Source organism: Pinus tabuliformis, chromosome 8 (genome assembly GCF_031772625.1).
Source record: "Pinus tabuliformis cultivar Carrire ecotype Pingquan chromosome 8, CPIR1, whole genome shotgun sequence".
NCBI lineage: Eukaryota > Viridiplantae > Streptophyta > Pinopsida > Pinales > Pinaceae > Pinus > Pinus tabuliformis.
This window is the reverse complement of record NC_142294.1, coordinates 2070967943-2070982731: the sequence shown is the minus strand read 5'-3', so window position 1 is coordinate 2070982731 and position 14789 is coordinate 2070967943. Positions and strand designations below refer to the sequence as shown.

The following is a 14789-nucleotide window of genomic DNA, read 5'->3' as shown; positions in this document are numbered from 1 at the left end:
TGAATAATAATAAAACCGTTATTTGTTTCACTAGTTTTCCCTTCGAGATTTCTCCATGGACATTTGTCTAAAAATAACGGTGTCATATTTTTATGTGTGTATGCATTATTTCTCAGTTCCAATATTTTATTTTATTTTATTAGTGGATTGTTCATTATTTGCTATAATATTAATTTACAAAAGACAAATAAACTACATAAGTTAGGAGAATAATTCCCAGTAGTTGCAATCGTGGAAATTTCACATACTAAGGTCAACACTTGCCAGAAAAAAAGTAGCCCATCTCTAATGCCAATGGGTTTCAAGGTATGAGTGCAATCCTATGAATGTGAATGAATGTGTTGATGTTGAACAACATTAGGAATTATCCAATCAAAACCCAATGATGAAAGACTTTGCTAAATGCAAGATAAATCACCAATAAGGCTTATGGTCACTTTTACCCAACAAAAGTGGGTAACTCCTAGGAGATTTTTTTTCTCCTCATTGGTTAGCTATCCAACTAGCAGCCTATGATGATCCACAAACAATTTTACATCAGAGCTCTCCACCTCTGCTTCAGTGAATGCTCTCTCTCATCTAGCATACTTCTTGAAGGAAGGTGGGTCATCTATCAGGGGGCACACTAATCATTCTTGTAATCATATGCTTTCATTTAATGTTTAGGGGATACTAATATGAATTATTGGCCAAGCTGGATGATTGAGTGCTCTTGATTGCACCCTTCTTTCCATGCTTCACATGGGAGATTTTCCTTTGCCCCTAGTCTAGTGCAACCCCCCCTTAGGCCCTTTCTTTAGGAGGGGCATTAATAGAAGGCATCAATTGATATAATGTGACCAAGGTAATGCATACTTGCGACCTTCTATGTTTCCCTTATATCACTTCCATTCTTTGGGTTGATTGTCATTGGTTATTGGGATTGCCATTCTATATCTTCATCTCTAAGTCAAGGCCTGAAAATTTGCCGTAAGAGGTTCATGCAACTGAAAGAGACATAAAAGCATATGAAGCCATAAATAAAGGAAATGAAGAACGCAAAATATGGTTGGGATGTAATAAGAACATAGGCAAAAGCTTGTTGATTTTTCAAGTGCAATAGATATAATCACTAATTTATAAAAAATTACACTTCCAGTTTATCATTAAGCAATTACACTTCATAAATTCAACCATAAATGCATAAGGACAATAGATATCACAATGCACAAAGACAACACAAGATTTACCTTGGGAAAACCCACTTGGGGAAAACCCAACAACCTTTTCCTTAGAGAAATTCTTCAGTTCAACAAGAGATACACCTAATTCTGTTAGTCAACTATGATGGTCTAATTGACCAACAATGCTATGGTCAAACTTGCTCAAACAACCCTCTTGTGAAGTCGCTCTTTTGCCCAACAAACTTAGTCCTCTTTGATCTACCTAGGACAAATTTCACCCTCCTAGAATTTGCCCAAAACTTGGCCCTGCGACCCAGAATAAGCTGTGCAAAATTTCTGCCCTGCTGCCTAGAATATGCCCAGAAAGTCACACATGTGAAGTCAAAGAGAGAGAGAGATGCGTGGAGATGAATTCATCCTTCTTTGTCCTTCTTCTTCGTTTGGATGCCTAGAATATATCGTGTCTTGTGTGAGATTGAATGGTGCCTTGTGGAGGAGGTTGAGTGCTTTATATATAGTGTTTTGCCTGTCCAAATGGGTGTCTCTTCACTAGGGCCGACTTGACTTGAAGGAGGGTTGACTTGACAAGTTTGGAGCCAAAAATTCAAAATTCAAAATTCTCTTTTGATACCGGCATGAATAACATGTCTTATATTAATCATTTCAAGGGCTAAACAATAAAAATGACATGAAGAACATGTCTTACATTTTCATTATAGCTTTCAAAGGCTAAAATATAAATTATGAAGACGGACCATAGCTACAAAATTTGACAAAGCCTGACATGAGCTCTATACCCCTCATTAGTCATCACCTAGTTCCATATCATTTCATATTCCATCTAAAACAAAGCAACTTATGAATGTCCTAACCTCGATGAGCGATAAAATGCTACATCTTTAAAGGGGTATTGGAAAAACATAAAGTAAGTTGGGCCTCCTAAGCTATGCTAGAAAGAATGACAATTCATTAAAGTAAAAGGCTCACTAGAGGGGTGGAAAAAGCAGGCCAAGGAAAGGGGTAACTCATTCCTCCACGATTGCTTCCTCTTCTCATCATTATACTCAAGATATTGGGCCTCCTTTAGCTGGAAACATGGCTAGGGTCATCTTCATTGAAGTATTTCCTATTTCATGACCACAATAATCAGATGCAACCATGGATTGATGGGTTTACTTGTGAAATGTCCTTCTCCTTAGGGGTTGGAAGCACCTAATATGGCTAATTGCATAATAATCCTTGACATAAGTGTGGTGTCTTGCTTACAAATCCTAAGCTAGAAAGACATTTGAAGGGAAGGTTTGTGTGAAATAGTTTTGTTCCCCTAACATTTAATATGGTCCACCATGATACTGTAATGGTTTTTGTTGGCAACTAATCTTTGGGATTAGGGAAATTATGTAAATATTGTAAATACAAAAATAAGGAAGGTGAAGAGACACTGGAATCTGAATTCCAAGAGTCTCCCTTCAATGTATTTATCAATGATCTTGTAATGCAAATGCACAATCACATTGGCGGAGTTACTCCTGACCTGACATGGTATCAGAGTCAACTCCCAAAATTAGCTTTCGTGCTGTAACTCCTGTCAGTTTTCTGCCATATTTTGTTCCTCTGTCCTCTATCTGCTCAAATTTAGTTTCAAATTCTGAATCTCAAATCTATGTGCGCACTGTCTTCTTCTTATACTTTGGTTATGTTGTTATCTTTTGGTGCGTTGGCTCCTTGCTACCCTGTGTTAATTCTGGTGCTCCACGCATATTTGAAGACTATGATTCTGTGCATTTAAATAATGGTCTGTGGAACAATGCCTTTGTAATCTGCGTTAATCAAAGGCAAGTCTTTGAATTGTGGTTGAATTCTGCCTTTGCACTCAAGATCGTGAATCGTGCTACATTAAACTGTTCCTGGAATCTCTGTTGCTAATGGTTTGTGTATACATTGCATATGGATCCTTCATACCTGCGTCGAATGGTGCATAACCCTTGCAAATCGTGATTGTGTGTTGGATTGTACATTGGTTATGATGGTCGTGTGGTGAAATATAGAGCATTAATGTGCGCTCTCTATTGTGCATTGAGTTATTATATTGTGGTCCATACCCCTGGTGCGTTTAGTCCTGACTGTGTATACTTCTCGAAGATGCTTTGAGCACTTTGTGAGCGTTGGTTCATATACATTAAAGGGAGCTACTTATGGGGCGTTGGAATGCGTTGGTGTGTTTGCAATGCGTTGTTTGTTCGATAGCTGACCAAGTGTGAGCGAGAAACAAAATCTGTGATGCCAGTTGCAGACCGACGATAGTCGGTAACACTATCTGAGCCTTTAAATATTTATTGTCTCAGTGATATTCACTTCTCTCGCTCGTCAAGCAGAGGCCTCTACAAAACCCTACTGCACACATTTTTTAAATCCTTAGGATACATATGGTTCACGTGGCTTCCCTGCTAGTCTTGGTCATGCTCTGAAGACTGCATTAAACATTTTTTGAAGACTGTGTGGTATGCTTTCTGTTGACTGGTGCATTAAAAGATTTTTTTTGGATGTCGACGAATAGTTCTTTTTCAAGATATTGAAAAGATTGTGTTCCTTTGATTTGGGCTGATATATATTGTATGTTGAATAATTATGAAAAGGTCGTATATGCATTGATTTAGATTGGAGCATTGAGCATATATATTCGAGTTTTTATGAAAGCCTTAAGGAGTATTGTATATGGTATTTGTTTGTAATAAAATTGTATGGTGTATGGAGGTGTTGTTGCCTAAAGTGTACACCTAAGGCGCAATGCTCAGAGTAGGGGCTGTCACCTTGATCCCTACTAACTTCGTTTAGATTCTCTCCTAGCTTAGTCAAGGGGGGTAGTCACTAATGGTATATGGATGAAGGAAGGACTTGTTGGAACAACAAATCCTAGGAGATTAAGAGCAAGATCAATACCGCTCAAGGCAACTTGAAACTAATTAGCAAGTGTGTTTATTAAATGAGCAAAGTAAATCTCAATGAAGCAATAGCAAGATTAGTAGATATAGACCAGTGCCTTGTTAACAATGCTCAAATTGCAAATTAGAAACACTTGCAAGTGAAATGTCAAGTCACTAAGTAATTGCTAAAAGAAAAATGTTAGTACGATGAGATTAAAGGAATACAACAACTGGATATATGAGCAATAAGAAAAAGACTTGCAGATGTAAATAAAATGTGTACTTCAAATAAAATGATATTCAAAAAGCCTTTTAGTTGAGCTCATGATTCCAATTATATAATCAATTGAAGATGACAATTAGATTGGAAGTTAGCGCAACTTCCCAAATGCCTTTAACAATGAACACTTATTAAGATATGTCTACTTATATTGGACAGTGAAAACAAGTTTATCAATGAAAGCATATAGGAATGATGGCAAATGAGATTGCTAACAAGAGATGAAATGAAACAAATACTTAGCTCTAGTAATGCAATTAAAAATGAGACAAGATATATCCAATAACACCTATATCAAAGTAGCAATGCAAGTTAGAAATTGATTTAAAGATTTAGAAAGCTGCAATGAAGCTAAATGCAAAAAGGGGAAGCTATCAAGCATAAGTGAGTTAGTAAATCGGTCAGTAAGTTCACCCCTTTTAGATAAGAAGAAAAGGGATGCCAGGGATCAAAGTCCCATGCTCCCTCAAGCAGAAGATTAATTTTATTATTATGTTATAAGAAAAAAGGTCTCTTGCCAAAGGGAAAGGTTCTTTCTTCAAGGAGAATTATAATAATGAGAAAATCTTACAATGACAACTCTCTCCTTAGGATGAGGAACTGATCCATTTATGATCTGACTGCAAATTTCTTCAAAACAGTGGGTCAAGACTTTATGAAACTTGCTGCCTTCAAAAAATTTCTTCAAAACAGTGGATCAAGAATTTATGAAACTTGCTGCCTTCAAAATAAGAGATGAATGACCATTCCAAAAGCTCACCACTAGGAAAGGGGATCCAAGTTCATCAATCTATTAGCACAAAAGGGATGCAAAGGAATAGCTTGAGATTCAGTGAAGATGTCTGCAAAACTGAAGGTCAAATTCCAGAAATAAACCCAAAACATAAATGCAAATACTCCTGTCCAGCTCCCAAAGATAGTTTGAAATTTAATCAGATTTTATTGTAGAAAATTTTATTAGGGCCTTGAGGCTCAAGGCTCTCCAAAATTTTGGAGAGAATCAAATGTTTTTTAACAGTTTTCAAATTTTCAATTTTTCAACAATGTGATGACAATGAGAAAGCTCTTAGTCTAGAAGGGCAAAGGTATAATGTCTTCAATCCAAAGGTCCTGCAAACTAATGAAATCACAGTTCTGAAAACACTTCACATCAGAGGTCAAAACCACTCGAAGATTGAGGAGAAATAGCCCTATGAGACTTCACAACTAGCCCCCAAATTTTTTAATTTTATCTTGAAGTGTTAATTAAAATTTTAAAGGAGACTTTGATTAGGTTCCAAGGCTTATTTGCAAAAACGTCTAAGTAGAAGGATCAGGCTGTAAGCCCACTGTCAGGATGATTTCAGCACTCTTGGCCCCTTAACATAAACACAACTGTCCTTAGTATTTTGCAATTAGACCAAGCAGCGAACGACAATTTCCTTTAAAGAATTTTAATGCAAGAATGGGCTTAGATCCCCTTATTGAATCAAATATGTGCCCAAAGCTATGGATAAAACCCTCTCAAATTCGGTGGTGATTTCTGCAAAAAAAACAATGAGTGTTATCACAATAAAATTGATGCTCTTGCAAAGATTTGAAATTTGGGCAATGTATGGGTTTCAAAACCATGCGGCCAACTCAAAAATGTTTGTAATTGTATTCTTTTGGCCTCAGAATGACAATTTTCTTTAAAGAATTTTAATGCAAGAATGGGCTTAGATCCCCTTATTGAATCAAATATGTGCCCAAAGCTATGGATAAAACCCTCTCAAATTTGGTGGTGATTTCTGCAAAAAAAACGAGGGTTATCACAATAAAATTGGTGCTCTTCAAAAGATTTGAAATTTGGGGTGATGTATGGGTCTCAAAACACCTGCGGCCAACTCAAAAATGTTTGTAATTGTATTCTTTTGGCCTCAGAAAATCCCTCTATTTGCCCGCAGTCAAAATAATTTAAAACGATTCCAAATGATATGGTTTATAATTATAACCCTAAAAATTTCTTGCAAAAAACTCAAATCGATAAACCTTCAAAACCCTGGCCAAAAATCCAAAATTTATAGTGAGACTGAGGCTCAAAAAAGCCTAGTGGCTGCCTTTAATAACCCTTGATAGATAAACCAGTGAATATAATTTTTATGATGAAACCCTTTAGAAAATTGTAAAAGGTGCCAGATCTGTGGCTAGAAAGTTAGCGGCTGTTTTAAAAAAACACATGTTGAGGATAGAAGCCACAAATGGATAGATCTGACCCCTGTCAATCCTGCCTTTAATAACCCTTGATAGATAAACCAGTGAATATAATTTTTATGATGAAACCCTTTAGAAAATTGTAAAAGGTGCCAGATCTGTGGCTAGAAAGTTAGCAGCTGTTTTAAAAAAAACATGTTGAGGATAGAAGCCACAAATGGATAGATCTGACCCCTCTCAATCCTTAGAAATTACTTCAACCAACCTGCAATGGAAACAAATCAAATTGATGTCCAAAACAAAATTGATTCAAAAGCCCAAGAAGGGTCTCCTTAAAAGTACAATGACTCTATTGACTCAAAATAAATCTTAGAAGTCTTCAATGGAGACTTTGACCTAAAACATGGTGACCCAAGCATTAAACCCATACTTTAATAAGTCACAATAATATTAATAAAAGTTCTTTTCTTTATTCTTTTGACAAGTACATTACAAGATGACTCAAATACATTTAATGAAGACCGAACCTAGTTACATTTTCCAACACCATGTGTATTGCCCTGACTGTGCAATATTTAATTTTTCAAAATGTTCTTCACTTCACTTCACTCTGCCACTTTTCCTGCTTGTGCCTGTGGTGCCCTTCTATGTTGATCAACTGGCTTTACCGCACCACCCTTAGGCTGTGCTGTTGATTGTAAACTTCTTTGCTGCTATCTGCCTTTGTTTTATTCTGTCATGCCTGCTCTTTGATCATGTTCATGTTCTGCTGATCTCCATTATGTTTTCTGATTTTACATTCTGTTGTCCACGCCACTCTTCTCTTCTGCATTTCATCTCACATTCTTACTGTCCGCTGTCTGCTTTCTTTGTGCTCATGCAAGCTGTCCTCACATTCTTCGTGTTCTCTTCCTCATTCAACTGTCCCTTCTTCTGTCACCCCTAGATTCACTTGCTTGCTGCCTGTTCCTTCTCTTTTGTTTATCTCAGTGTTTGCGCAGCTTCAAACACTAATTACTTTCTGTACAAAATCTCGTTTTGTGGAAATAAACTCTAGTATGCACCTAATGCCATAAAATATCCAGCAAGTGTCTCAGCAATAAAAAGGCAGAGATTTACAGAGCAGATTTATACAAACTAAAAATTACTACAGATTGAAATTAGTAAAAACTCACTATTTGGGATCCCCATCTTCATAGTCCAGCTGGAGAGGTGCCCCTTTGCCTGCCCCAGTCTACTCTGATATCATGCCAGGAATGTAAACAGAATAACTGTATAATCCAGTGTGAACTCAGGATGATATTGTTAGAGACAATGGTCATACTTAGAACTTGAACCTATTAATTCGGATTTAGGCATATAATAAGGTCTTACTAATTAAGTGATGTAATAATGAGCTGTTTAATGTAGTAGTAAAATCGTTAGGTATTTGGGAGTTACATAGCTTGCTCTTCTTCTCCTTCTATGTAGTGAGACATGCATCACCTAATAATGAATGAATCAATGCACTATTTCTCATTTTTATGTGTATTCCTGTCCATGCTTTGTGTGTGTAAAACTCGCATGTTATCAGAGACACAGTAAGGAGAAGCCAAGGAAGCAGGTGAAGTAGCTGAGGGATTGCTGTGATCAGAGAAGGTGATGAGGGACTCCAATCACACTCACAGTTGGACAGAAGCGAGACATCTTGATGATGAAGATAAGTAATTCTTTTGTGTATTGCAATCTGGTATCATATCAGATAAAGTGTGTATGTGGGAAATTAGAAAAAAAGAGAAAAAGGAGTGAATACCTGGGAATGAATAAGGGAACCGCTGTGACTGAGAATAGAAGAAGAGACGCTGTAGTAGTGGGCCATAACAAAGGAGATTTCATCTCAGCAAAACTGTACTTTATCAGTGTAAAGAGAAGATAACTGTGTGGAGCTGCTGCTCTCTCCCAGTGAGTGAATTGTCGGTATCCAAAAGGTGATACTTTATAGTTGACTGAATGAAGACCTTATCTTGGAGTAGGCTGCAAACATCTTGCTTGTTCAAAGCTTTTATTTTTTCTTATTGGAACAAAACATGTAAAGCGGCCATTATAAAAGGGTGTTAGAAATAATGGGATCATAATTAAAAAGTAGACCTATTAATTATGATTTAGGCACATAATAAAGTCTTACTAATAAAGCAACGTAAAGATGAGTTCATTTGTAATTAAAATAGTGGTTAAATGGTCAGGTATTTGGAAGTTATATAATGTACTTTCTTCTCTTACCATGTAATGATACATTGCATCACCGAATAATGAATGCATCAATTCACTGTTTCTTATTCGTATGTGTATGCCCACGGTTGTGTAAAACTTACAGCTATGAAGCAAGTGAAGTGTGATGCTATACTACAAAGAAGACTGTAAAGGTTATATATGACACAAACACATAAATATACAAAATATTTTCAAGACTCTTTGAAGTCCTACGACTCCTCATATTTTAACCCTTCAAGCAAAACTTACAAACCCTTGTCTATTTCGTACCATATATAAAAATAGACATTATATTATTATAATATCTACACAATGGTCCTTAATATTTAGATAGTATTACAATATGATCATCATCTCTAGCCAAACAGGCTGACTTTATTCCAATAAGCAAGGTGTAGGCAAGTTACAGCCCACGGGAGGCCACAATTTGAAGCTCATTTAAGGAGGACAACCAGATTGTCAAATGTAGCAAAATTATAATAATATTGGTAGAAGCAGTCAAATACACTATGTAAATCAGGACTGAGTTATTGTGGTGATGCTTTTTGACTATCATCATTTTAGTGATCTCCGATTCAATTCAGATGTCATTTATAGTGATGGCCTGAAAATAGGCTTTATTGGGATAGTTCTGTAGCCTTGCCTAGGGTAAATTGTCCTGATTGTGTTTCTTCCCTTCCAACATTTTTGGGCAGTCTGAGGCTCTTCTGTTGGGTTTTTTGTCAATGTTTATTCCAGTGTTGGAGAACTCACGGAGTAATCTGCCCAAAACAAGTTCTTAGGCCGAGAAATTGCAAAATATGCAAAACTTGCCAGACTAAAGTGTTTTGAGAAATTTATGGGTCATGTGAGTTATCAGTGCTTTTTAAGAAAAAATCACCTGATAAGCAATTTTTTTCTATAAAGTCTGTTTTTCACTCTCTTTTTATTACACTGATTTGCTGAATATGATTCTAACTTTATGCCAGTGTGCTGTCAGATGGTTTGCATGGTATTTAATCTGATCTTGTTTTAGGTTAAATTCTAATTTAATTGACAAAACTGTATTTTTATGCATTTTTAATGCTCATTGCCTTTTTGCCAACCCCCTTTTTATCCCAAGTCAATCAATTTGGACTCCGACCAAGTTTTTCCGAGTCCAAGTTTTTCAACATTGGTTTATAACTTTATTCCATTATGCTTGTTGGCATGGACATTGCTTGCTCACAGGGGTGATAACTTGAATAATTGAATTAGTTACCAATTTATTGTAGAAGTTGAGGTCAATTGCTGGCCTTTCAGATTACGAATGGCATGATTGTTTTCATCGTGGTTCTTAACCAAGTAATGATAACCTGAAGCATGGTGATGAAGTCCTGTTGTGAGTCCATTGTGCAGAATGTTTGCAATTTGTGATTAAGAAGATTATGCACTTCCAGGATCAGTTTTCTCAGTACAATTATCTTCAATTTACATCCAAGTGCAATATATCTGCAGTGCCTTATTTCTTTCACAAACTCCAGGCCTGCTCGTTGGCTTGACGCTTTAATTGAATGTAAAAGAGCGGTCATACAATCAAATATGGATTTACACATTGCCTATCAATCTCAATATAGTTGGCTGCTCTAACAATATCAGCCTTTTGACTAAAGGAAGGTCAATTTTGGGAGTACATGCAATTGTTTACTTTTTTATGACTTTTGCTTCACACATAGCCTAGGGTTCCATGTCTAGAAGAAATACTTTGATGAGACATTTTTATAAAATAGTCAATGTGACTGTCAGATACATTTTGTAGAATACATCGTGACTCAAAATGAAGCTTTAGAGTCTAGACTCTCCAAGAAGTACAAAAGAGAATACAAAATATGGTAAGTAATGAAAAAGTAATTTCATAGTAGACCTTGAGACAGAATGGTTTTGGTTTGGGCTAAAGATCTTTTTCTTTTTTAGTACTCCCTTATTTTCAAGATTTCAAAAGGAGATATTTGGATTCCCATAAAGTGGATCCCCAATGGTTGAATCTGAACTTTGAATGACAAGTTTAATCTGCTACATGCCAATACTTGAACTTTATTGTGTTTCTCAACAATGTCATTTCTGGCTGCTTGAGAAAAAGAAGCAATTGTAAACATATTGTCAACAATGTGCCACTTCAAAAAAATAGTTGTCAAAGTTCAATGGTCATGGAAGATTGTAAAAATTGGGCGAGTAGAAGTATTCTGGTGATGCAAAATATCTCCTAAAAGTTTCAATGCCTAATGGAACTAGCGAGATAAAACCAATTGGCAATGTCACAGTTGTAGCAATAGTTCCCCCCAGACAAAAGAATAATATAATGGCTATAGCTATAGCTGTCTTGTTCGAAATGGAAGCAGCAAAGTTCATGCTTTTTGTTAAAGAATCTAGCGCAGTCAGAATTAATGAAAATCTTCTTAAATGATAACAATTTGTGAAGTTCTTTTGCAATTTTTAATCTTAACTTGATCTTCATATTATTATTAGTGTGTATGTTTGCTTCATCAAATTGCTATAAAAAACAAAGAGACAAGAACACAAGGTGTTTGGCTTTCTGCTAGGGCCGAAACCTCTCCCTCTTGGAGAGGAAAACCTGCACAAAAATTCTTCTTATAGAGATTCCAATTGACGAATACCTAGACCATGACCCTTGAACTGTTCTGCCACTCCAAGACCAAGACACCAATCCCTTTTTCTGTCACTGCTGAGATCATCATCATTACTGCTGTTATACTGATGTCATCACACTACTGCTGCACCTTCACTTGCTGCTCCTTCACTGAGATCATCATTGATGTACCTTCATTGAGGTCACCATTGCTGCAACACTAAGACCTTCACATTAGTACCACCAAGATCATTTACTATTGCATCTTTCCTGCACTGAGATTATAATGAGATCCCTGAGATATGAGAGTTATATCGAGATCAAGATCATGATCCTATAACTATCATGATTACATCTATGCCAGGATCAAGGCTGTGTATGAGAACGTATCACAGAGATCCCTCCTTATCACGAATATATCAAGACTGTGATTATATTTAATGATACAGTAAGCACCAAGTATATGACTGAGATATAAGTCATCATATGCTGCGTCTATCTGGAATGTCAAGGAGTGTGAGCTGATACTGTTACAGCTGTGACTGTGAGCATGCCTAGAGGGATAACAAATATGTGCTACTGTGGGATCATCGTGATCCTTTCATTGAAACTGTAGGGTTTTCGAGACCATAATAATTATGCTGAGACTGTAACCCTTGTCACTGCTTCTCATTATGCTGAGACTGCAACAGAGATACCACTTGGATCATCTTCATCATTGGAATGCCAAGGTTGCTAGGAGACAGTTCCGAAGTTGTGTCATCCTGTAGTGCGAATTGCAGAGACTTGTTTTACTCTCCTGTACCTCATCCGATACCCTATAGTATTTGCTTGACCGAGACTTGATCTGCCTGCACCCATCCGAAAACTACAGTGATCTTATTTGTTCAAAGCCTGAACATTACAGGCATGTGAAGATTTTCACTGCTCCTTATCCAAATCTGCAAGATGTCCGAGATCCTGTACCCATCCTCCTTCCTGCACCTTACCCATCTGAGATTTCACAAGAGGATCTGAATTCTGTGCTTTTCATTTGTGGATACCCTAGACAGGTATTTATAGTGGTTTGTACCTCCTATTTTGAGCCGACTATAACAAGTGAAACGACATGTCTTTTATACAAGCCGACATGACTGTCATTTTTGTTATTTAATTAATTTTGAGGCCGACATGATGATCTCCTTCTCGTTTTGCTTGCAAACTTTTTGTGCTTGTAGCTGGAGGATTGTGCTTGGTCTTTGGAGCAATGTTGCGAAAATTGCCATCGGGATTAAATCGGCGAGGGTCTGAAATCGGAAAAAATCGTAAAAATCGGCAAAAAAAAATAAAATCAAGAAATTTTCCCAAAAAATCGGGATTGATCGCCGATTTAATCGTTTCAGCGAAAAAATCATGATTTTCGCAACACTGCTTGGGAGGGCTTCTACACATTTTGTAGACTAGTATACATTAAATATAGGCTCAAGAAGAGCTGCTTCATACATGACTTGACTTTTTGACATTTTAATAAATCCTAAAGACATCAAGAAGAAGTCCTTTGACCTATGACACTTCTTGCTCATGAAACCCATGTAGCAAGATATACAAAATAAATTTATTCTCTTTTATTACATAATTTACATAGATCATGTCATTATGAAGACCGAACCTAGTTACACTTTTTTCAACACTTTTATCAGTAACCCAACATAGAGACTAAGCCAGAGGTAATTGGACTCCAAAAAAAAGTTTAAGCTGTAGTTATTAAGTGCCTTAGTAACTTGTGGTAGGACTGGGAATTTTTTTTTTCTGTCTTTGATGATGGCTGGTGGCAGTTTTGGTTTGAAGTTATTATGAAAAACCCTTATATGAGTCAAAACTAATTGAGATTGCTACTTTTGCATGTGTTTAAGTCCATTCTGTTCTGTCTGTTTACAGTGAAGTACGAGTAGAAGGATTGGAAACCTTGGATTACCTGGACAACTTACGAAATAAGGAACGTTTTACTGAGCAAGGTGATGCAATCACCTTTGAGTCGGAGGTAAGCTAGAGCACATAGGTGACGATCTTTGGCACTTATTGTTATGGCTGTATTTTTGGCATAGCTAATGAAATAGTTGAACCTCTTAATTGAATATGATTTTTTCATTGATGAAGGTGGACAGAATCTATCTTAGCACTCCAACAAAAATCGCAATCATTGACCATGAGAAGAAGAGGACCTTTGTATTGAAAAAGGATGGCCTTGCTGATGCAGGTAAGATCCATTTTCTTCAAGTATATAGGGATTGGTACGATTCAACAGTGTGACCAATATTGGCATACACGCAGTGACAAGTCAAGGATCTGCATTTTGTTAATATGATCAATAGTTTCGTCATAAATTATAATATGATTGCTTAATTGGATATGTACTATTTTCATGCAGTTGTGTGGAATCCTTGGGAGAGGAAGGCTAAGGCCATGACTGACTTCGGGGATGATGAATACAAGCATATGCTGTGCATTGAGGCTGCAGCAGTGGAAAAGCCTATTACGTTAAAACCAGGTGAAGAATGGAAAGGTCGTCAGGAGCTGTCCGCAGTACCATCAAGTTACTTTAGCGGTCAGTTGGATCCCCAGAAAGTTTTACAAGGTTAAGCATCAATCTGGGCTAGTTACCAACTACTTACTGCATGTTGTATTCAGATTTCATAGTTGTATATCAACAGATAACTGAATGTGCACCATCTTACTGTGTACTAAATAATGGTATTGTTAAAGTTCCATTTCCTGTTTTGTATTTTTAAATTTCCGACCAAGTATCGGTTGGATTGGCCAAGTTCGAAAGATTCTATTATGAATACCTGTAATTGAATAACACCCTAGTTACTTGTAATATAATTAAAGAACATGAATATGAAGAACAACTTGAATGCTTGCTTTTATTTTTTCCATAAGAACTAACATAAACAGAGAATTTATCGACACTTCTCCATATGCTACTTAGAACCGCATCATTGATGGACTAGGAACGGTCAAGTAGACTTGTTTGCTGAAAGATTGGGCACATATGATATTTGTGTTGCATACATCTTAGACGTGCTTGAAAACAAATCATATGTGAAATATAACTTATATCCAATTGGCTTACTGATCACCGTGGTGATGCACAATTATAAACTCATAAAGTGTAGAACTGGCAGCAACAAGATGCTCTGCTTGTGCTAGAAACTGGCAGTACCTCACATGAGGATATTATGTGATCCTTGTAAGCAAAACGTTCGGAACTAACTGGACTGCTACAGAAATTTTCGGAAGTGATCTTAAATCTGTGTTGCTGTTGTGTGTCATGGAAGACACTATCATCCTAATCTAAGAGAATAACTCTGGACGGATTTTGTAAGTAATATGTGCTATCTTGTAAACAGCACGTC

At 36.7% G+C, this 14789-nt stretch overlaps 1 protein-coding gene across 1 annotated transcript in view; it reads left to right on the top strand.

The window, feature by feature from the left end:
- Positions 1-14300, top strand: part of LOC149244786 (Galactose mutarotase-like superfamily protein) — a 34004-nt gene extending 19704 nt beyond the window's left edge. Inside the window, exons 7-9 of the mRNA XM_089374999.1 lie at positions 13312-13414; positions 13531-13630; positions 13802-14300. Coding sequence (XP_089231125.1) covers positions 13312-13414; positions 13531-13630; positions 13802-14013 — 415 coding nt within the window. The 3' untranslated portion in view covers positions 14014-14300. The remainder of the gene's footprint in view (positions 1-13311; positions 13415-13530; positions 13631-13801) is intronic.
- Positions 14301-14789: the final 489 nt, after the last annotated feature.